Source organism: Malus domestica, chromosome 10 (assembly GCF_042453785.1).
Source record: "Malus domestica chromosome 10, GDT2T_hap1".
Lineage (NCBI taxonomy): Eukaryota > Viridiplantae > Streptophyta > Magnoliopsida > Rosales > Rosaceae > Malus > Malus domestica.
Window position 1 is genome coordinate 234,686 of NC_091670.1, and position 22,682 is coordinate 257,367.

A 22,682-nucleotide genomic window follows, 5' to 3' on the forward strand; every position below is an offset into this window, starting at 1 on the left:
GAAAATGGCTTGTTTTTCTCCTTTTAGATTCCACCATCTAGTCATTGGGCACTTCCAAGTCTTGTTCTTTTTTCTCTCTCTTTTGATATGTACATCCATCACCAACAAGCGATGTTGATTAGCCAAGCTCTCTCCCGGTATAACTTTGCAATCCGTACAAGTTATACGGTCCCCTTTCCTCGTCATTAGAAGAAAATCTATTTGTGTTTTTAACGACCCACTCTTGTAGGTGATCAAATGTTCTTCTCTCTTCTTAAAGAAGGTGTTGGCTAAGAAGAGATCATATGCCATTGCAAAATCCAAGATAGCTTCCCCATCCTCGTTTCTCTCCCTAAAACCATGGTCACCATGAAAACCTCCATAGTTGCCTGTCTCCTTGCCCACGTGTCCATTTAAATCTCCTTGCCCACTTACGGGTGACGCCCTAGCTTTAGCGCGAATTCGTCCTGGATTCATTTTCATAAGGATTCGACGTAACCTAGGAGTGCCGGTTGTCGACAACCTGACACCCTCCCCCTCCTGTATCCAGGCTTGGATTCATTTACATACAAGAAGAAAATATTTCACCTCCTTATGACATTTTCATCTAATGCATTTAATGACTTTCACCAAAGTCCACTTTGGTTAGCTTTCTTACACAAACACATGTGTGACATTCACACCACATTTCACAAGTGTCTCATTCTTTTCATTGGATAGCCCATATATAGGCTTAGGATTTTCCATATTTACAACAATGAGGACTAAAGTATTAACATATTACGTAGAACCCAGAATGTGGACAACCACTTTATACATAACATTTACAACAATTGGTTATAATTTATAGAAATAAAAAAAATTTGCAATGTGGTGGGTCATTCAGATACAGTCGAAATTAGAGAAAAACTTCTCAAAAATTTGAAAGTACGAAATCTACAATGGGTCCCTGCAAAATTTATGTAGTGAATCGAAAATTTATGTAGTGAATTGATAAATTACATTGATATTTATTGATTTTCCTATATCTCACAATATAGGGTAAGTTTTCATTTCACACTCTCATTTCCGTATTGATTCTTGATTTTTCGAATATTTCGATAAAAAATATCGACAATTCATGAATATTGTAAACACTGCATATATGTGACAATGACGTGCCCTTGCAATTTTTTTTATTGAAAAAATATTTTATTTATAAAATTATCTTTATAGGATAGAACAAATTTCGAATGTGAATTTAGGAATTAAGGCTGCATTTTAAAAATATATACTGCCTGAAAACAGTATCAAATGTATAAGGATCGCAATACAATTTGAATCCTTCTCCTGACCAGTAGGCGGGAACAGCAGGGGCTTATGCAATAACAACAATATATATGGTTTATCAATGACAACCATTTTAACTAAGTCTTTTTGTATTAACAAATTAATTCAAAATTCACAATAAATTAATTAAGAACCAGAAAAATGTCCAATATTTTAATGTCTAGCTAAAGGGAATGTCCAAATGCTTGGTAAATTAGCTCTAATCCATCAATAATCCAATCCGTTGATATATGATAATGGAACCCACACGCCAATATTATTTTGCGTAGCCCCAAAAATCCATCTCTCCACGCAACGAGAGGTGCTGGTGGTTAATTTGGTTGACGGAAGAGGGTGCATTTGCATCCCCATACCTGGCTGTTCCTTTGGACGACGAGTCTTGATCATTTCCAAGATCATGAGAAGTAACCAGGCGATCGAGCATAGCCCATTCACTCATCCCCTGGTGATCATGATTATTATCTCTTCCGCCAGCTGTTCCAGCTCCTCCTCCAACCATATTTGGTTGATGATCTGGTTCGCACGTGCCAACCTCTAACCCTGGTTCACACGCTTGGTAGCGGAGACCCTCACTACCACTTTTACAGTCTCTAGGGTTTGTCATGAGCTGCTTGACCATGCCGTGGGCAGGTGAGTCGTCGGAGGGGAGCTGGGAAGAGTAGTCGTCATAGGAGGAAAGGGGCTTGTGGGCGAGGGTCGGGATAAGGGCTTGGGATTGGAAAACAGAGTAGTGAGGCGGGGACTGCAGGTGGGCGTAGTGAAGGCTTGAGTTATTGTTTAGTTGGAACCCTTGGGTTGCTGCATGGTGTTGTTGGCGTAGTAAGTACTGGTTGTCTCTGTGGCTATGCATGAAGGAGCGAGCTTGCAATTGGCTGTTGCTTGATGCATTGTTGAGCTGCTGATGCTCTGAAGAGTTCATGCTAGAGCTTCCTCCTTCATTTGCAACCTTGAATAAATTCTTCTTCTTGAAAACTCTACAGATCACCCACCCATCTTCCTGCATATATGCAATATATATTTATGGATACAAATTAAAATCTTCGACTAATAGGTATTAACGTAAGAAAAACCTTAAACCCTAGCTAGTAAATTTTCTGATTATTTATGTTATAGTTATAACATAAAGTGACGAGATAACATATATATAGAGTGATGAAAATGAAATGGAGATGGAGACAAGTAGTGCATACACTAGATAGGTTTCCTTGAGGATCATCGCCATCTTCAAGGCGGTACTCATGCATAATCCAGTCAGTCTTTTGGCCGTGGGGAGCTCTGCCTCTGTAGAAAACAAGGGTTTTTCTCATGCCAATCTTCTTGAAGGTGTTTCTGATGCATTTGTCCCGCCCTGTTGCCTTCCAAAACCCAGCGTTTGTGGCCCTATTTGTCCTCGACCCTGTTGGGTACTTTCTGTCTTTGTGGCTGAAAAAGTACCACTCGTTTTGTGGAGTCGACCCAATCCTACATCTCTCTGTGCATACACGCGTGCATCAAACAAACAACCAAAAATTAATTACAGATGTAGATGTTGTTTAGGGTTGCATTTGTATATAACTAACTATGTCATTAATTTAAAATGGCCTCAGAGATATGACCCCCGTTGTTCTGATCTAGGTTAATTTACAGCGAATTAGCAATATGTATTTCAGTATTTTGTAAAAGAGAATGTGCATATCCTGGTCCACTGATTTACCTGACTAATCATATATATTAACTGTTCAACCCAACCAAGGTGTTCTTTATATCGGAAAAGGATCCTCACCGGATTTTTTTCCTCGGATCGTGGGGATTCTGTGATCGTGACCGTTCATCATGCATCGTGCGGCCATTTTTCGTTAGGTACTATTTATATTTAATTTTAAATTTTAAATTTTGAAATGATTTCTGGCCGTACGATGTACGATAAACGGTCACGATCATGGAATCCCCAGGAAAAGGATCTTCCCTTTTTGTCTAATTAACTGTCAAGTCCGGTGCGTATTACTAGTCAAGACTCAACAAATATTTTATATCATGAGAAATGATAAGGAGAGTCTTTTAAAGTGACATTTTTTATGTACTCTCCGCCATCTCATATTTTTTTTTACAATTTTCATGCTAATATTATAAAAAATTATGCCAAAAGCATTAGATGGTGGAGAGTCATGGAGAGTCCCACTTTCGAGAGTCTCCTTAGCATTTGTCTTATGAGTTTGGACAAAAAACATGAGATGGCGGAAAGACCATGGAGAGTCCCACTTTTAGGAGAGACTCCTTATCATTTTTCTTCTCTTATATCATGTACAATTTCATGTGTGCAACTTTTATTTTTCATGGAATTGCAAAAATTGAGAAACTTCAAATCTTTCATGAGAAATGCTAAGATACTCTCTCAAAAGTAGGTCATGGACTCTCTATCACCTCACAATTTAAGGTCAATTCTTTTACCAACATTATAAAATATTGTACCCAGAACGTGAGGTGAAAGAGAGTCTATGGAGAATCCCACTATTGAGAGAGTAATTCCCTTAGCATTTCTCCTCATTCATACGTTATTATATTCTATTCTAGAATTAATTATGTAAAAAAAGAACGAATTCATATGACATATACAAATGATCAATTATATGTTAATATATGCAAATGATCAATAATACATGTTGAATTCTTGGGGTGTGTGTGTCTGAGCAACTTTTGTTTATATTTTCATTTTTAATGGTATTGCAAAAATTGAGAAACTTGTACGAATCTCTTAAACGTTGAATTTATTCTATTCTGGAATTGTGTAAAAAAAGGAAAAATAAAACGACTTCGTATACAAATGATGATCAATTTAAACTTTTAGTGTGTAAATATAATTCGACTGAGCTAGAACTATATAAAGTACATGCATGACGATATTGTGAAAACAAATCTTAATAAAACCAATCACTATCGTGCAAAGACAGTAATCTTGGAGAGAAAACCAATCATTTCTATCCTGTTGCCAGCTTATTATTAATTAGAAAGGATTGCAGCGCTTGAACAAATTAACTAGATCATAATTAAGCTCAAAGTAGAATATTTATAATTGCAAAACAGATCATTAAGTTTTCATACCTTGCAACTCCCAAGGTTCCATCTTATTCAAGTCCACCTCTCTAATGACCTCCATGTCAAACTTCTGAAAGGACACTTTCTTCTTCAAATAGTAGTGAAGTAGCTCTTCGTCCGTAGGGTGGAATCGGAACCCCGGAGGCACACCACCAGTCGAAGAATTTGCCATCGATAATCACTTACCGATATCGAATATGTATGACTTGATTGCAATGTATCTAAAAATCGATATCCACATCAGTAGTATTGCTCTAGCAATTTAGTTAGCTAGCGCTTTACTCGCTATGTGTTTTGAGTTTGAGCAATGAATGAAATTTTACCTGGGGATGGTGTCATGAGGCTTAAATATCATGCCGAGTGTCAACCGGGGGGATGATGATTTATGGGAAAAGGTTGACGGCCGGTGACTACGCCTACGGGGATGGTTAAAGCTATCGTAAAAAGCAAGTCTATGGAATTGGAATGAGTCGACTAGGATGGCTTTTTTGGTATAATTTACCCTTGGGCACGATCTTTGTCACCTGCGTATCTTGGAGAGTGGCTACACTCTCATCCAATCTACTCATCAATAACAGCTAGCCTTGCTTCTTATGAGATTTTACTTTATATTAATTTTTGTTCGATATATACTGAAAAACAAACAGGATTACCTTCCTCCTGTGCCTTTTTAAAGCTAATAACAACGTCTTGTGTATGTGTTATGGCATTATTTGGGATCACGGTATGTAGAGATCTAATACCAATTGAGTTTTTGAGGAACATTATTTTTAGAAATTTATTAGTTAATTTACAGTTTGTTTGATAACTGTTTCGTTTTTAATTCTTAGTTCACTTTTTGTGCAAGTAATTCAGAAAATTGGGGAGAGAAGAACAACAAACCCTAACTCCATAAATCTAGGACTAGTATTCCCACATTTTTTGTACTAAGCACATATGCATGCTCATAAGAGGTTAATAATGTCATAATTTGATTTAAGGTGAAGATTGTTAGGAACTGTGGATCTAATAGTTGGCTGAATACAAGGTAAGGGTTCCAAAATTTAAATGACATGTTTACTTATAAGGAATGAATTTGTAAGAAACAAGTATATCATTCTCATTCATGTTGTGTCAGGCTTGACAATTTCTTATACGACCCATTAATCGGACACAAAAATAACGGGTTTCGAGTCGACGTGTTAACGAGTTGGGTCATTATTAGGTAACCCATTAATGTATTGGGTTGTTGTCAGGCCACCCGTTAAGATATTGTTTGCCAAACCTATAAATTAGGCATGTCAATTTATTGACCCGTTAATCCGACCCGAAACGACAAGACTCGTTAACGAATCAGCTCGTTATTGGGTCATCTGTTAAGAACCCGTTATTTTAATAGGTTTGACACGACATGCCTTGTTAAGATAACAAGTATAACATGAAAACAACACGACTCATTTACCAAGCTTATGTTGTATTATGCGTTTACTAACAACTAAAAAATAAAAAATTGTGTCATACATGAATTTGGGTATGAAGAGTTATGAGATAACCAAGAGGCGTGGTACTGTTTATCCCGTGCTCAATTGTCATCCACCTTCCTTCTCATACAATTCATGGCTTCTTCCATTTTTAAGTAAGTAAACATACAAAATGTTAAATTAATAAATATAGACCTAAGCCAATGACCCCCACCAAAATCTTAATTTTGATCCTTAATGATCATATACAATCCACGCGCTTCATAGTGACTTTGGACTACCTCTTGTTATCTAGTTTTCTAGTTAGTTAAAAAGGGAACTATTTAAAGCAATAAACGATCCCAAGAAAATACGAAGCAATATAATTATGGATTCTTGATTGTTTCTAAAGCAATGCTTGGAAAACCAGCTACCAAGCCTTCTTGGGATTTTCGCCTTTGATTGGATGGCCGCAATTTTATATGCATTATTAGCATTCATATTAGGTTTAATAATTTTAGGTTTGATCTTAATTCAAAATTTCAAACAGTTGGAGACGCAGTCGCCATAGCTTGAGCTCGATCGCACATGTAGGGGATGATCTTCAAGGGCTTCAGATAAAGTCGCTGGATTGAACTGCACTCTTCCTTTCTGTTTTATTGTGATTTATTTATTATCCATTCTGTACGGGTCTACTCTCTACTTATCATTATAATTTTAAGCTGTTTAACCAGAGGATCTCATCAGGCTCTCTATTTATTTGAAGTGAATTGTTTTCTTTGACGTACAATGTTATAAAGCCATGAGACCAACCACAAGTGTAGGCTTAGGCTTAGTTCGTTAATTAGTATGCCACATGCATGACACGAGTAATTAGCTCAATGCGTGGCTGATCCGTTTCCAGGATGGATGGATGGATATTTCATGCAAATTTATCTTTAATCATTATGTTCTCCTTGTTCTTGATGCCTAGGCTATTTTCTATCTCACATGACGAATGTGGTAGAAAAGTTCAGCCTTTTTCGGATTTGATGAAATTGTATCTACAACCCAAATTAAACACCTTCTGTTAACAACCAAATTTGCGCGCCTAGAAGAGAGGGGGGGGGGTTTGGCCAATGAACTCCCGATGCTTAAGAGAGTGTTTAGAGCTTAATTGCGTAGCAAAATCTTACCAAGAATTTGTAGGATGAGATATTTATAAAGCATAGGGCTGGCCGCATGTGTAGAATTTTCTGTCATATGTTGGCGTCTAATTGGCCAAGGCGTGCTATATGTTGGATGTAGTTAGGGGTGGTTCGAGATGGGATCCCAAACCGAAAATGGTCAGCCAAATCTCAAACCAATACTTTTCGGAACATAATTCCGAAAACCAAAACCAGAATCTTTTAATCAAAGAAATTCAATTGCAATGAATCCTTGATTTATTGCAATTGCGTTTCTTTGATTAAAAGAATCTATCTTCAAAGTTCAAACAGGAAAGCTTAAAGGTAAAAAAAGGTCGAACCCAGTGCACAAGGCTCCCGCTTTACGCAGGGTCTGGGAGAGGTGAATGTCGGCTAGCCTTACCTCCATTTATGGAGAGGCTGCTCCCAAGTCTCGAACCCGAGACCTACCATTAATTTCCTTATGTTATCTTCTTTGCCATGGGCATTTGAGCTTGGAGTAGTTCTAGTTAGCAGTTCAGGGCTTCTCATTGTTTGAACTGTCGTTTGAATAAGTGTGGGTTTCGCCAGTTAATGAGGGCATCTTTGTCAATAGTGAATAAAAGTCCATGTGTCAGCCCCATGATTTTTTTGATTATTTTTTGCTCCATAAATGCCCTCATATTTGATGCGCTGCACGTAGAAAGTCTATGTGCAGGAGATATAGAAGTCCCAAGCTGAATTGACATGCCAAAAATTGATTCATTGACTGGATTGAATTCTGAGACTTACTTGTAGTATAAGTCTTCTAAGAGTGAGGAAACCAGAAAGAGAATTTATCATCCCCTCTCCCTTGATTTTCTTCTTTGCGTGTTCTGCCAAGTGTTGTTAGTGTGTTTTGCCCCCACTGCATGTCATGAAGACTGGAGGTAAGTGGGCTGAGTGATGCGCGTGTGGTGAAGTGGGCTGGAGCCACCAGAGAAAGAGAGAGGCACGGGGCTTCATTGGTAGGTTGGCCTGCTTATTAGACCCTCTAGACTTGGAGTGGGAACCTGACTCCTCAACTGTTGTAGCAGCTAAGGATGAAACTGTTAAAACTGGAGCCGCTGAATATGGGACAACATAGGGCGTGAAGTGTGAGTTACCCAGCTTGTCATATGTTGTTGCCTCCTGACCGTGTGTTGGCACTATCATGCCAGTTGTTGGCTTCATCATGCCGGTTGTTGGCTTCATTGCTCAAAACTCATCTGACATGAGAACCTTTTTGTGCGATTGAGGCGAGGTTAAAAGGGTAGTGTACATTGAGCTTATTAGATCTTGTTCTCCACAAGGCCGAAGCTTGTGTTATGATGAAAGCCCACAAAGGCTGCTCGAAAAAAGTTGTACTGCACTTGTAATGTTGAGTAGTGATCCCTTGTGCTACTTAACTCGTAGCACAGCATGACAAGGCTCTGTGCAGTCACGAAAATCGCTAACTAGACAAAGAAAACGCATGTATTGTATGGAATTTGTGGACAACACTTCAGGGAATGTGCCGCATTTTAGGTCACCTATCCTTGAGATACGTAGCCCGTAGTGCAACATGATAGAGTTCTATAAAGACATGAAACTCACTAACTAGTCACAACAAACGTGTACATAAATTTATAGACATTTGTTCGGGGAACATACTGCACTTTAGGTTACTGATCCCTTGATCGGCATAGTCCGTAAAGCAACATGAGAGAGCTCAATTGAGACACAAAATTTGCTAACTAGTCACGGCAATTGCATGTAGTTGTATAAAAAAATTCATGGGCAGCTATCCAAGGAATGCGCTGCACTTATGGTTCTTCTGGTAATAAAGTCGGGTTCACACATTTGGCCAGGGGTAAGAATTCTTCAGTTAACTGAGTCTTGTATGGGGATCCCAGGAAGAGACTATGGTGGCTAATTTTGGGTAACATCATCGAAGTTTGTTGTGCTCCCAATTAAACTAGTGTAACGAACCCGTCCAAGTCTAGACATCCGAAAAATTTACCCTTTTTAGAAGGAGAGCATACCTAGATAGGTGTTGGAAAATTAGTTTACAATCTCTCATTGAAGAGCATACTAAGATGGGTGCCGGGGAATTAGTTACTTTCCCTCTCACATTGGAGAGGGTACCCAAATGGGTGTCGAAAAATTGGTTTACCCTCTCACACTTAAAAGCTTGGAATTGGTAGTTGTGCATGCAACCAAAGCTTTCTAAATAACTCCTTGAATCTTCATTGAAATAGGCAAATTGTAGTGAACTTTGCGGAAGCAAGACTACAGGACAACTAGAATAATTCTGAGGAGTTGTTCAGTGATTTGCTTGGGACTTTGAATTTATTTAGGTAAGCTAGATTGGGGTTTTGGTGGTGAAAACGAGAATTGCCCCAAAGGTCACCTAGCGCTCGTTGCCTCCGGCGTGCCAACGGTAGTGAGCTAATATTTCATTTTGAGTGGAATTTGTAAGAGGGTAGAGCTCACCGCTACTTTACATATTGCAAAATAGAAAAATAAATCCTCATCTGCTTCTTATTTGGATATTAAGGGAGGTATAGTCAGTTGATGTCGAAGCACCTCGTCCACAATCCTAGTACGCTAGAATTTGCGCAGTTGCTCGTTGAGGAGATTTTTTCTGGCTTCTAGATTTTCCCTTGTTGAGGTAGTGGTGTCTTAGGCTTCCCCCTATGACGATCTGCAAGTGTGTAATGTTGTTCCCTACAGTCTGCTCATACGTGTTGCGGCTATGGGACACTTGATTCATCTATAGTTGATGCACGTGCTGCTGGAGGTTGAGCTTCTAGTAAACGCGCTTGGCGATAAAAGACAGTTGAACTTGATCTAAAGTTCACTTGAGGTTTTTCCTATTCCTTGTGTTGTCTACCCCGGTGTGAAATTAAAGAAGTTTTTCTATGAGCTAAGTCGCAAGTGGACACTATGCATAGCTCAGGTTTTAAGTGTCCTTCAGAGTGTGGTCCCAACCTTGAGTCCACTTTCGCCTGCAGACCAAGTCAAAAGTGAACACTTCTTTGCATACCAAGGTGGGATATAACGTTTCCACAAGGGCCAATTTAAGAGTTCACACTGCCTAAACACTCGATTCAAGGCTGGTCGAGTGGCCACTTGTCGAGACGCCTTAGGATGAGGCTTCATCTTGTCCTATTTCGGGACACCTAGTTAAGAGCGTGCTGTGTGGTGATGTGTTATAAGAGTTAGCTCACTAGAATGGTTTACTGCACAGTACACTTGTCAAGTTTACAACCTGCTAGTCATATTCATCTCGCCATTCAGAATGAAGGATTTAGGTTGATATGAATCTCTGTGGGTGGTGAAAGTGTAATGGACAGCGTCAAATCTGCCAGAAAATGAGTCAAATTCCCTAAAAAAGAGCTGGATTCATCGAAAAACGAGCCAGTTCCTTTACACTTGTCAAGTTTACAACATGCTAGTCATATTCATCTCGCCGTTCAGAATGAAGGATTTAGGTTGATATGAATCTCTATGGGTGGTGAAAGTGTAATGGACAGCGTCAAATCTGCCAAAAAATGAGTCAAATTCCCTAAAAAAGAGATGGATTCATCGAAAAACGAGCCAGTTCATTGACTGGAAGAACTGGTACAGCTTGAATCAAGGTCAATTCAAGGAGGCAATCCGAGTTTGGTTGGACCGGCCCTGGAGTCGATTTACAAGAGCGGTTTGGGCATGAGTTTGGGTCGACCTATGAGGGCCTGCTGGAAATAAGCTTACGCACGCTGGGCTGGCTCTATCTAGGACTGCTGCATTAGAGGCACTGTGGCCTACATTGCCTGGGCCTAGGCTCACTATTAAGAAAGAAACATAACACTCAGGCTTGATTCTACAAGACTGGAGCCGTGGTTGCTGCTTGTGTGGTGTCAGGCACTGTTGTGACAAGGATCACAGTAAGGCCTGATGTAGTTGTTGATGGAGGTGGCAACCGTCCCGCTTCTATTTTTGCTGCGTAGAGCATCAGAGAGGGGTCGAGGGCCTTCCATTGTCTCTATTCTCTGTTCCAAATCCAAGCACGTAAGGAGTGCCATTAGTCGTGGTTTCGAAATTTCAAACCATGTTTTTCTTTCTCTAGAGCATGCAAATCAAAGAATTTAAAAAGTTTTAGAGATTGGGTGCATTAAAAAATTCAAAGAAGAATTGCAAAAGCTTTTTGAGAATTTTCAATCAAGCTCTCAAAGAAAGCACAAATTTGTGGTAGCAAAATTGTGCCCTTCAAATTTGACAAAATTGTACCTACAAAACAAATTAAACATCTTCGGTTAATGACGAAAGCCACGTGCCTAGAGGGATAGTTATACCTTTAAGGCCTTCTCCAACCCTGGGCTAAAACTCATATTTCCACTTCTATTCCCCCCCCCAAAACTCAACCCAACCCAAGGCTAAAATGTGGCCTAAAACCTAAAACTCAAATGGAAGCCAAATTTAGCTCAAGATTAGTAGGGTTGGCCCACCATAAATGTATATTTTATTTAGTTTTATATTTACAAATTCATTGAATCCAACAGTTAAGATCTAATTTGATGAAATTCAACGTTAAAAAAAAATTTATCAGTCCAAATTTAAATTTAACGGCTAAAGTAATTTTAAAAAAAATCTTTCATTTGTTTCATATTTTTTCATAGTGTTTAATGAGTTTCATGGTGTCAATTAGTGATTTTTCAATATTTGTCAGAATCTAAATATTTTTAGGTTAAAATCTTCATAAAATTAAATTAGGATAGTCTACATAATTTTTTTTATTTGAAAAAAGTTACTTTAAGAAAAAAATTAGTCTAAATTCATTATTTAATAATCTGGGGCTAAAATTTTAGGCCATAAGGGTTGGAGCAGAAAAGTTGTTTCTGGGTTAAAACCTAAATGTTCTAGGCCAAAAATTTTAGATTTTAGGTCAAGGGTTGAAGATGGTCTAATAGAGCCAAAGTTGGAGGAACTTTTCATAGATAGGCCAATGCAGGATTGATCTTGTGACGACCCGTCCCGAATTATTGTATATATTATATCCCCAAGTATGTGAAGTGACGATAATGCCCTCAAGGTTTAGTGATGTGGATGTACGTATATAGTTTTAAATTCTTTTTCTCGCTGACATAATTAAATTGTACGCGTCGTCACGAGCGTGTTGATGCGAGTTAGGGTCGAATCGGATTACTAACAAAAGTATTACGTCAATTTAAGGGTAAGATTGGGTGGATTATATTTATTTTTTTGTCTACCAATCATTTCAGATCCTACTTTATTGGAGCCCAATCAGATTTTGAGTTGAGTAAATTTCCTTTGGGCCACATGATTCTCTCATTCTCCCTTTTTCTTCTTTTTCCCCACAGTAGCCCAATTAGGGCCTGAGATTTCTTTTTCTTTGGCCAACCTGTGACCAAGTACACACACATACACATGTCCAAACCCTTTTCTCTCCTCTTTTCTTGAAATTTCTTTCCCGTCCGTACAACCACGACTCCAACCCATAAACATCATCTAAACACCACAGATCGAACCTTTAAGGACCTCCATCGTGTTCCTTGCAAGCTCACGATCCTATTTATACCATTTGTTCGAAGTAAGGACCCCGAGAACCTTGGAACTCAGAACTCCGGCGAGGAGTCGAAATTACTTCGACGTGATCGTCGAGGTTTTACAAGGCTTTAAGGCTCGAGGTGGTTCCTAATCAACTTAATAAGGACCTTAGGTTAATTTTGAAGTGATTTGGATGTTGAGACACTCAGATTTATAGAGTTGCAGACTTAGCCAGAATATCAAAGGAGTTTTCGATCATTTTCCATCGGTTTTAGGACCTTAAAGAGGTAAGGTTTTATTCCCCTTGTTAAGAGCTTCAAATCCATATAAGATTTGTGAAGTTTGGTGTTGAAACGAATGAGAAATTAAAGTTTTAAATTCTCCAGAAACCAACGACGCAGCGCCGACTGACGTCAGAATCCGGCAAACCACGTGAGAAGAAAAAAGAATATTCTGTCCAGTTTGACGGAATATACTGACTGCGTCAGGTAAAGTTAACGATATATGCTACTATTTAATAGAATATTCCCTAACGCCGTTAGGGATTCCGTCCAATGTGCCAGGAACGTGCCTGCATGTGGCCAGCGTGTGTGGCCGTACGTTGGCCGGCCCGTGTGGCAGTGCCTTAGCCGGCGCGTGACAGCTCGTGAGTTATCAGAAAGTTTTTTTTTTTTAAATATTAGGGTGTTCGTGGTGTTGTGTAGGTCACGTTGGTATATTCAAACACCCCAATTGAGCAACGTATAAGAAGTTATTACACGGTTTGGTTTATGTACTTTCGAATTAACATTAAATTAGTTGTTTCACATATAGGTGAGACGTATCTAGAGGACGAGCATAGCCAGGCGAGACATGGGGGTTACGACCCTATTACATACTAGTGAGTGGGCTTTTGCTTTCTATATATACGTATATATGCTTTACATTTTTCCCATAAACTGATTTAAATGCCATGTCAACTGCATTACATTTTTGTATATGCATAATATTGCATGACGTTGTGGACTCTCAGGTAAGCTTCAGGTGAGTATATGTTATTGATAGAAAGTACAGTGTGTATGGTTATGTTTAGATGCATATTGTGCTCATTATCCTGCACCCCAATGTTAGTGTTTCGCCCGAGGTCAGGGCCTAACCTTCACATGATCGTTCACCTTATGTACCACATGCTCACCTTGGATTTAAAGCAAGTGCCAGCCTATCGTGCAGACCACATTAGGTGGTTCCGACTCGTAGACGACTTTCGATACTTTTCATACCCTTCACGTGATCGTAGCACTTGAGCGTACCAATTTACACCTAGCCTGTCGTACAGACCACCTTAGGTGGTTCCGACTCATGTGAAGGCATACTTGATAAGCTATGGATTCAACCGTACAGGTCATGTTAGGTGACTCTGGCTGGCATGTTGATGAGTTATAAGTTCAGCAATACAGGTCACGTTAGGTGACTCCAGCTGGCATATTATTTTACCTTGATTTTCACACCTGGCTTACATATTACAGTGTTGAAATGTTATGACATGGCATACTTGGTTTTTACTGTCTTGGTGCATTATTTTACGTATATACGTAGTATTATTTTCTGGGAAATTATACGGGTTTTACAGTGAGGGGTTAGTACGTTCAGAAAGATAACTGTGTTTCAAAAGCTTTGTTTTTGCCCACTCACGTTTTCTGTTTTGCACCTCTCCAAGTTCTAGCTAGACGTTTGTATTTGTGGGTCACGAAAACTCTACGACGGTTCTAACGGGCCTGTAATAAATGTAGGAACTTTCTTTCATGTTCTGTATAATTAATACCCAGCTTGCTAGACTGCACTTAGGTTACCTACGCTCTTAATATGTGTATTTTCACTTTAAACACTCTCACATTTTCGTATCACTATCACTTCCGCATTGCGCATATGGCTACGTCACCTTCACGTGACGGCCAACACGTCTCGACTTAGGTCGGGGTGTGTCAGTTTGGTATCAGAGCCCTAGGTTGGGCAGTCCTATATTTTTGTTTAAGTCTTGATTATTTTGATCTCTTATGTCAAAACCATGTCGCCTCGTATAGAGCCAAGAATTTCTTCTGAGTCTAATTTTCCAGATATTGGACAACTTGGTGAAGCTATTGTTAATGCTATTCAGTCCTCAGTTCATCCTCCCTAGAGAACCCCCTTGGAGACTATATATAACTTGAAGCTAAATGATTTCTTTGGTAATGAGGGGTCCAAGGGAGCTGAGCGTTGACTTGAACATGTTCAGAAAACTTTTCGGGTGATGCAGCGACAGGGAAATCTTTTAGAGGACAGATGGGTTTAGACATCCACTTAGTTCTTGCTAGTGGAGGCTGTATCGTGGTGGCGACAGGAATCTTTTTAGATGTCATTGGAAGATGCCACAAATTGGGAGATTTTTAATCATCTATTTCAGAAGAGATTTATACCTCCAGAGTATTTGGATCGTAAGAGGGAAGAATTCTCACATTTAAAACAGGGGAAAATGTCAGCAACTGAGTATCACTGAAAGTTCACTGATTTGTCCCGATATTGTCCGGAGATTGCTGCAAATCCTGCTGAGATGTTTCGACGCTTTAAGTGGGGTACTCGAAAAAAGTGGCGTTCTATGGCTACTACGACTCCCTGTTCCACATATCGAGAATTTTTCAAGGTTTTACTTCAGGTTGAGGACTCCGAGAATGTTCCAAATGATAGTGATGAGGAGGAAGAAAAAAGTAATGTTTAGAAAAATGATAATAAAGATAAAGGACAGTCATCACAGGGACCTCGTAAGACGTAGAGCTTTAAAATGAGTGGTACTAGTTCTGGTTCTTCTAGTGGAGGCTCGAGTTCCACTGCGCCATGGAGGGGTGGCCGTTCAGGAGGTTCCCATTTCCAGAGATAAAGAGATTTTAGTAGTTCTGGTGGTCCATTCTGCCGTAGATGTAATAGTCGGTATATTGAGGAGTATAAACAAGGAAATAGAGGTGGATGTTTTGTTTGTGGTCAGACGGGACATCGGGCTAATCAGTGCCTACAGAACCAGCAGAAACCCCAGCCTCCTGCTTTACCACCAGTGGTTCCCCTTCAGCAGATTCAAGGACCTCGTGGATATACCCCGACGGGTTACGATGGTGCTTACCACTATCAGGGGGATGTAGCTCCATATTCTGGAGGAGCCTATCAGTACCCAGCGGATTCGTATTATTAGAGTGGTTATCCACCATATCAAGGAGGTTATACGCCATACGCACTGTATCAAGGCGGTGGATCATATTGGTATCTTGGAGGGCAGTCCCAAAATGTTGAGGTTGCTTTTAGCAGTGCAGGATCGTTGAGGGAGCCTAATCAACTTGGTCAGGGAGGTTAGCAGCAGGTGCTAGGCCGTGTCCACCACATTACACTATAGGATGCTCAGAATAATCCTGATCTGATTATGGGTACTTTGAACATTCTTGGTCATTTTGCTAGAATATTAATTGATTCAAGTGCCACACACTTTGTTATTTCTCATACGATTGCTCAAATGACTCAACCATCCACACCTCTCGGTTATGAGTTAGAGTTTTCGATGCCTAAAAGTGAGACATGTTATGTTAGATGGGAGTATCAGGGGTGTCCTATTCTAGTAGAGGATATAGTTATGCCAGCTAATATTGTTCCACTAGATATTGTTGATTTTGATGTCATTCTGGGCATGGTTTGGTTACATTATAATCGTGCTAAGTTGGATTTTTATGAGAAAATTGTCACTTTCCATCGGTCGAGTTTGCTTGTGGTCAGTTTTGTTGGCGAGCGTTGTGGATTAAGATAGGGTATTATCTCGATCATGATAGCAAAGAGACTGTTGAGGAAAGGATGTCAGGGCTACCTAGCTCATGTGGTGCTGAATGAGGATACTCCTACTCGTGTGAAAGATGTTCGAGTAGTAAGACATTTTCCTGATGTATTTCCTGATAATCTACCTGGATTACCACCAGATCAAGAAGTAGAGTTCACTATTGATTTGATTCCAGGTACAAATCCTATTTCCTTAACTCATTATCGAATGGCTCCTGCTGAATTAAGGGAATTGAAAGCCTAGTTACAAGAACTTGTTGATAAGGGTTTTATTTAGCCTAGTACTTCACCATGGGGAGCTCCAGTTTTATTTGTACGAAAGAAAGATGGGACTTTGAGGCTATGCATTGATTATCGACAGCTGAATCGGGTAACGATTAAAAACCGTTATCCATTACCTCGCATTGATGACCTTTTTTATCAGCTTAGAGGTGCCTGTGTATTTTCAAAAATTGATCTAAGATTTGGGTATTATCAGCTGAAAATTAGGAGTGAGGATGTTCCGAAAACAGCATTTAGGACTCGATATGGTCATTACGAGTTTCTCGTAATGCCATTTGGGTTAACTAATGCTTCAGCAGCCTTTATGGATTTAATGAATCAGGTGTTTCGCCCGTATCTCGATAGGTTTGTTATTGTCTTCATTGATGATATTTTGGTATATTCTAAATCTAAGGCAGAGCATACTAGACATCTCACTCTGGTTCTGAAGAAGTTGAGGGAGCATCAACTGTATGCTAAATTTAGTAAATGTCAATTGTGGTTGGATCAAGTGTCATTCTTAGGACATGTGATTTTAGCCTAGGGTATTCTTGTGGACCCTTAGAAGGTAGCTACAGTAGAGAATTGGAAGCGGCCACAGATCGTCACCGAGGTATGGAGTTTCCTCGGCTTAGCAAGTTATTATCGACGCTTTGTGAAAGATTTTTCAGTTATAGCTCTGCCATTGATGAGGTTGACTAGGAAAGATGTTAAATTCGAGTGGGACGAGGACTGCAATCAAAGTTTTCAGCAGCTTAAGTATTGCCTCACTCATGTACCTGTTTTAGCACTTCTAGATGATAGTGGGAACTTCGAGATTTATAGTGATGCTTCCTTGAATGGCTTGGGTTGTGTGTTAATGCAGCATGGCATGGTGATTGCTTATGCCTCGCGACAATTAAAGCCCCACGAAAGGAATTATCCTACTCATAATCTTAAGTTAGCCACTATTATCTTTGCATTAAAAATCTGGAGGTATTATCTTTACGGGGAAACTTGTCGGATCTTCACTGACCATAAAAGTCTCAAATATATTTTCACTCAGAAAGATCTTAATCTCAAGCAGCAGAGATGGGTTGAGTTGCTCAGTGATTATGAATGCACGATTGTGTATTATCCTGGTCGTGCAAATTCTATAGCTGATGCTTTAAGCAGGAAATCCCAGGGTCAACTCAACACACGTTATGCACGCAGTGTTCCACTCTTGACTAAATTGTGATCTACTGGAGTCAAATTAGGGGAAGACTACCAGGGATCTCTACTTCCTAACTTTCAAGTTAGGCCAATCTTGATAAATCGTGTGCTTAAGGCTCAAATGAATGATGCGGAATCTCAGGAATTAATTCAGGCAGTTTCGGACGGGAAGAAGAAAGATCTCAAGATTAGGGATTCTGATGGTATGCTGATGCAGGGTAACCGAATGTACGTGCCTAATATTGAAGAATTAAAGAAATATATTCTTGATGAGGCGCATGTTTCAGCTTATGCGATGCATCATGGGAGTACCAAGATGTATCACACTATTCGACCTTTCTATTATTGGCCTGGTATGAAAAGAGAGATTGCTGAGTATATGAGTCGCTGTGTAGTTTGCCAGCAAGTTAAGGCAGAAAGGAAGAGACCTTTTGGATTAATGCAGCCACCTCCCGTTCCTCAGTGGAAATGGGAGGATATTACCATGGATTTTGTGTACAAGCTTCCTCATACGTGAAATGGATATGAGCATTTGGGTGATAGTGGATCGGCTTACTAAGTCAGCTCACTTTCTACCAGTTCGAGAGAACTATTCATTGAGCCGATTAGCTAAGCTTTTCATCTCAAATATTGTAAATACCATGAGGTTCCAGTTAGTATTATTTCTGATCAGGATCCTAGGTTTACTTCTAAGTTTTTGGTGGCTTTTCAGGAAGCTTTTGGTTCGAGATTGCTTTATAACATGGCTTATCACCCACAGACAGACGGACAATTCAAGAGAACCATTCAGACACTAGAAGATATGTTGAGATCCTCAGTGCTGCAGTTTGGAGACGCTTGGCACAAGCGTTTGGATTTGATTGAGTTTGCCTATAATAACAGTTATCATTCTAGCATCGGTATGTCACCTTTTGAGGTGCTTTATGGTAAATCTTGTAGTACTCTTTTATGTTGGTCTGAAGTCGGCGAGAGAGTGCTAGTGGGCCCAAAGATTGTGGATGAGACTACATAGAATATTCAGGTGATTAAAGCTAACCTGAAAGCGGCCCAGGATAGACAAAAGAGTCGTGCCGATAAACATGCCACTGACAAAGTTTATAAAGTTGGAGATTGGGTATTTTTGAAGTTGTCTCCGTGGAAAGGCGTGGTACGATTCGGTAAGAAAGGTAGGTTAAGTCCTCGGTACATTGGACCTTATCAGATCACCGAACGAATTGGTGAAGTTGCCTACAGGCTTGAGCTACCTTTAGAGTTATCGAAAGTGCACAACGTTTTTCACGTCTCGATGCTTCATCACTATGTCCCTGATCCATCACAGGTGATCCCTCCTCAGCCACTAGAAATTAATCTAGACTTGACTTATGAAGAGCCAGTGACGATTTTAGACTGGAGGGATAAGGTTCTTAGGAACAAAACGGTACGCATGGTGAAAGTTTTGTGGAGGAATCATTCAGTCGATGAGGCCACCTGGGAGACTGAAGATCGTATGCGAGATTTATATCCATGCCTATTTTATGGTTTTTGATATGTTGTTGCTGTGTAGAAATTTCAGGGAATAAATTTTCTTAAGGGGGTAGATTATGACGACCCGTCCCGAATTATTGTATATATTATGTCCCCGAGTATGTGAAGTGACGATAATACCCTCGAGGTTTAGTGATGTGGATGTACGTATATAGTTTTAAATTATTTTTCTCGCTGACGTAATTAAATTGTACGCATCGTCACGAGCGTGTTGACACGAGTTAGGGTCGAATCGGATTACTAACAAAAGTATTACGCCAATTTAAGGGTAAGATTGGGTGGATTATATTTATTTTTTTGTCTACCAATCATTTCAGATCCTACTTTATTGGAGCCCAATCAGATTTTGAGTTGAGTAAATTTCCTTTGGGCCACATGATTCTCTCATTCTCCCTTTTTCTTCTTTTTCCCCACAGTAGCCCAATTAGGGCCTGAGATTTCTTTTTCTTTGGCCAACCCATGACCAAGTACACACACATACACACGTGCAAACCCTTTTCTCTCCTTTCTTCTCGAAATTTCTTTCCCGTCCGTACAACCCTGACCTCCAACTCACAAACATCATCTAAACACCACATATCGAACCTTTAAGGACCTCCATCGTGTTCCTTGCAAGCTCACGATCCTATTTATACCATTTGTTCGAAGTAAGGACCCCGAGAACCTCAGAACTCCGAACTCTGACGAGGAGTCGAAATTACTCCGATGTGATTGTCGAGGTTTTACAAGGCTTTAAGGCTCGAGGTGGTTCTTAATCAATTTAATAAGGACCTTAGGTTAATTTTGAAGTGATTTGGACGTCGGGACACTCGGATTTATAAAGTTGCAAACTTAGCCGGAATATCGAAGGATTTTTTTACCATTTTCAGTCGGTTTTAGGACCCCAAAGAGGTAAGGTTTTGTTCCCCTTGTTGACAGCTTCAAATCCATATAAGATTTGTGAAGTTTGGTGTTGAAACGAAGGAGAAATTAAAGTTTTAAATTTTCCAGAAATCGGTGACGCAATGGCGACCTGTGCTGGAATCCAGCGAACCATCGGAGAAGAAAGAAGAATATTCTGTCAACTTCGACGGAATATACTGACGGCGTCAGGTAAAGTTAACGGTATATGCTACTATTTAACAGAATATTCCCTAACGTCGTTAGGGATTCCGTCCAACGTGCCAGGCACGTGCCTGCGCGTGTGGCCGTGCCTTGGCCGGCGCGTGACAGCGCATGAGTTATCAGAATTTTTTTCAAAAAATATGGGGGTGTTCGTGGTGTTGTGTAGGTCACGTTGGTATATTCAAACACCCCAATTGAGCAATGTATGAGAAGTTATTACAAGATTTGGTTTATGTACTTTCGAATTAATGTTAAATTAGTTGTTTCACATATAGGTGAGACGTATCAGGATAACGAGTGTAGCCAGGCGAAACTTAGGGGTTACGACCATGTTACATACCAGTGAGTGGGCTTTTGGTTTCTATATATACGTATATATACTTTACATTTTTCCCAGAAATTGATTTAAATGGAATTACGTTTTTAAATGCCATGTCAACTGCATTATATTTTTGTATATGCATTAGTATAGATATGCATAATATTGCATGACGCTGCGGATGCTCAGGTAAGCTTCAGGTGAGTATATGTTATTGATAGAAAGTGCAATGTGTATGGTTATGTTTAGATGCATATTGTGCTCATTATCCTGCACCCCGGTGTTAGTGCTCCGCCCGAGGCCAGGGCCTAGCCTTCACGTGATCGTTCACCTCCCGCACCACACGCTCACCTTGGATCCAAGGCAAGTGCAGCCTGTCGTACATACCACATTAGGTGGTTCCGACTCGTAAGTGACTTGCGATACTTCGCACAGCCTTCATGTGATCGTAGCACTTGAGCGTACCTATTTGCACCCAGCCTGTTGTACATACCACCTTAGGTAGTTCCGACTCGTGTGCATGCATACTTGATGAGCTATGGATTCAGCCGTACAGGTCACGTTAGGTGACTTCGGCTGGCATATTATTTTACCTTGATTTTCACACCTGGCTTACATATTATAGTGTTGAAATGTTATGACATGGCATACTTGGTTTTTATTGTCTTGGTGCATTGTTTTATGTATATACGTAGTATTATTTTCTAGGAAATTATACAGGTTTTACAGTGAGGGGTTAGTACGTTCAGAAAGATAACTGTGTTTCAAAAGCTTTGTTTTTGCCCACTCACGTTTTCTGTTTTGCGCCCCTCCAGGTTCTAGCTAGACGTTTGTATTTGTGGCTCACGAGGACTCTATAGCGGTTCTGACAGCCTTACAATAATTGTAGGAACTTTCTTTCATGTTCTGTATAATTAATACCTAGCTTTCTAGACTGCACTTAGATTACCTACGCTCTAAATATGTGTATTTTCACTTTAAACACTCTCACATTTTCATATCACTATCACTTCCGCACTGCACATATGCCTACGTCACCTTCACGTGATGGCCAGCATGTCTCGACTTAGGTTGGGGTGTGTCAGATCTTAATGTGGTGTTGTCACACATTGTGATTGGTCTCCAAGTTGAAGGAAAATCTCTCATTAGTTATGGGAATAACCAATCAACGGCTGACATCTGTCATGGCTTCCACTTGGTTTGGGGTTGATTTGTGTGCTTCGGTATAAGTGTCTTAGCAAGAACCTTTTGGTGGATTCATGATGTTCACTTAACTGGTATTCAATAGTTTCAAGATCGTTCTTTCTACTCTAAGAAGACTCTACCTATGTTTTAAATTGAAATTTTCATTTTCCGCTCTTATCAATGCCAATTATGTCATACTTCAGATATGTCAAGTTGTCATTATAAATTAAAATGGTTCAAACTAGCACATGAATAGTTAATTTATTGACTTAGAGGCTTTGCTCCTGGTGGTAATGAAAGGGCAAAGTAGCTAGAACACAAAAAAGACAAACATTTTTACTCATTACAAAAGCATACAATTGGTCCACTATTTTTTACTCTTTGATGTTTGAATGAAATTAACAAGAAAACAAGGCTTGTTTCTTGCTTGATGCTTATGCCGCCGACCCCCCAAGCCCCAAAGTAAAATTAATTTTTCATGCATTATGAATATATCATATCATGTCATAAGAAAAGCGGGAGGGAGCAACGTTTGAAAATTAAATTGTTCAATCATGCTTTACTTTTTGTTTTTGAATACTAGTACTAGTACCGGTGCGTGTAAATAGCGGACTATTTTGATTCATATTCTAGCTAAAAGCAAAACTCAAAAATAAAAGGACCCCACGATAGCCGAAAGACCAATGTATATTATAAAAATGTCCACCAAATAAAATACCACCACACACGTAGCGTTGCTTTGCTCTTAGCAAATAG

General features: G+C 39.7%; 1 protein-coding gene across 1 annotated transcript; it reads right to left on the reverse strand.

Moving 5' to 3' along the window:
* Window positions 1–1,434: 1,434 nt before the first annotated feature.
* Window positions 1,435–4,701, reverse strand: LOC103454051 (protein BEARSKIN2). The gene is made up of 3 exons (XM_008393638.4): window positions 4,387–4,701; window positions 2,499–2,779; window positions 1,435–2,305 (listed from the first exon to the last, which is right to left on the reverse strand). The coding sequence occupies exons 1-3, from the start codon at window positions 4,550–4,552 to the stop codon at window positions 1,565–1,567; spliced, it is 1,188 nt and encodes a 395-aa protein (XP_008391860.1). The 5' UTR covers window positions 4,553–4,701; the 3' UTR covers window positions 1,435–1,564.
* Window positions 4,702–22,682: the final 17,981 nt, after the last annotated feature.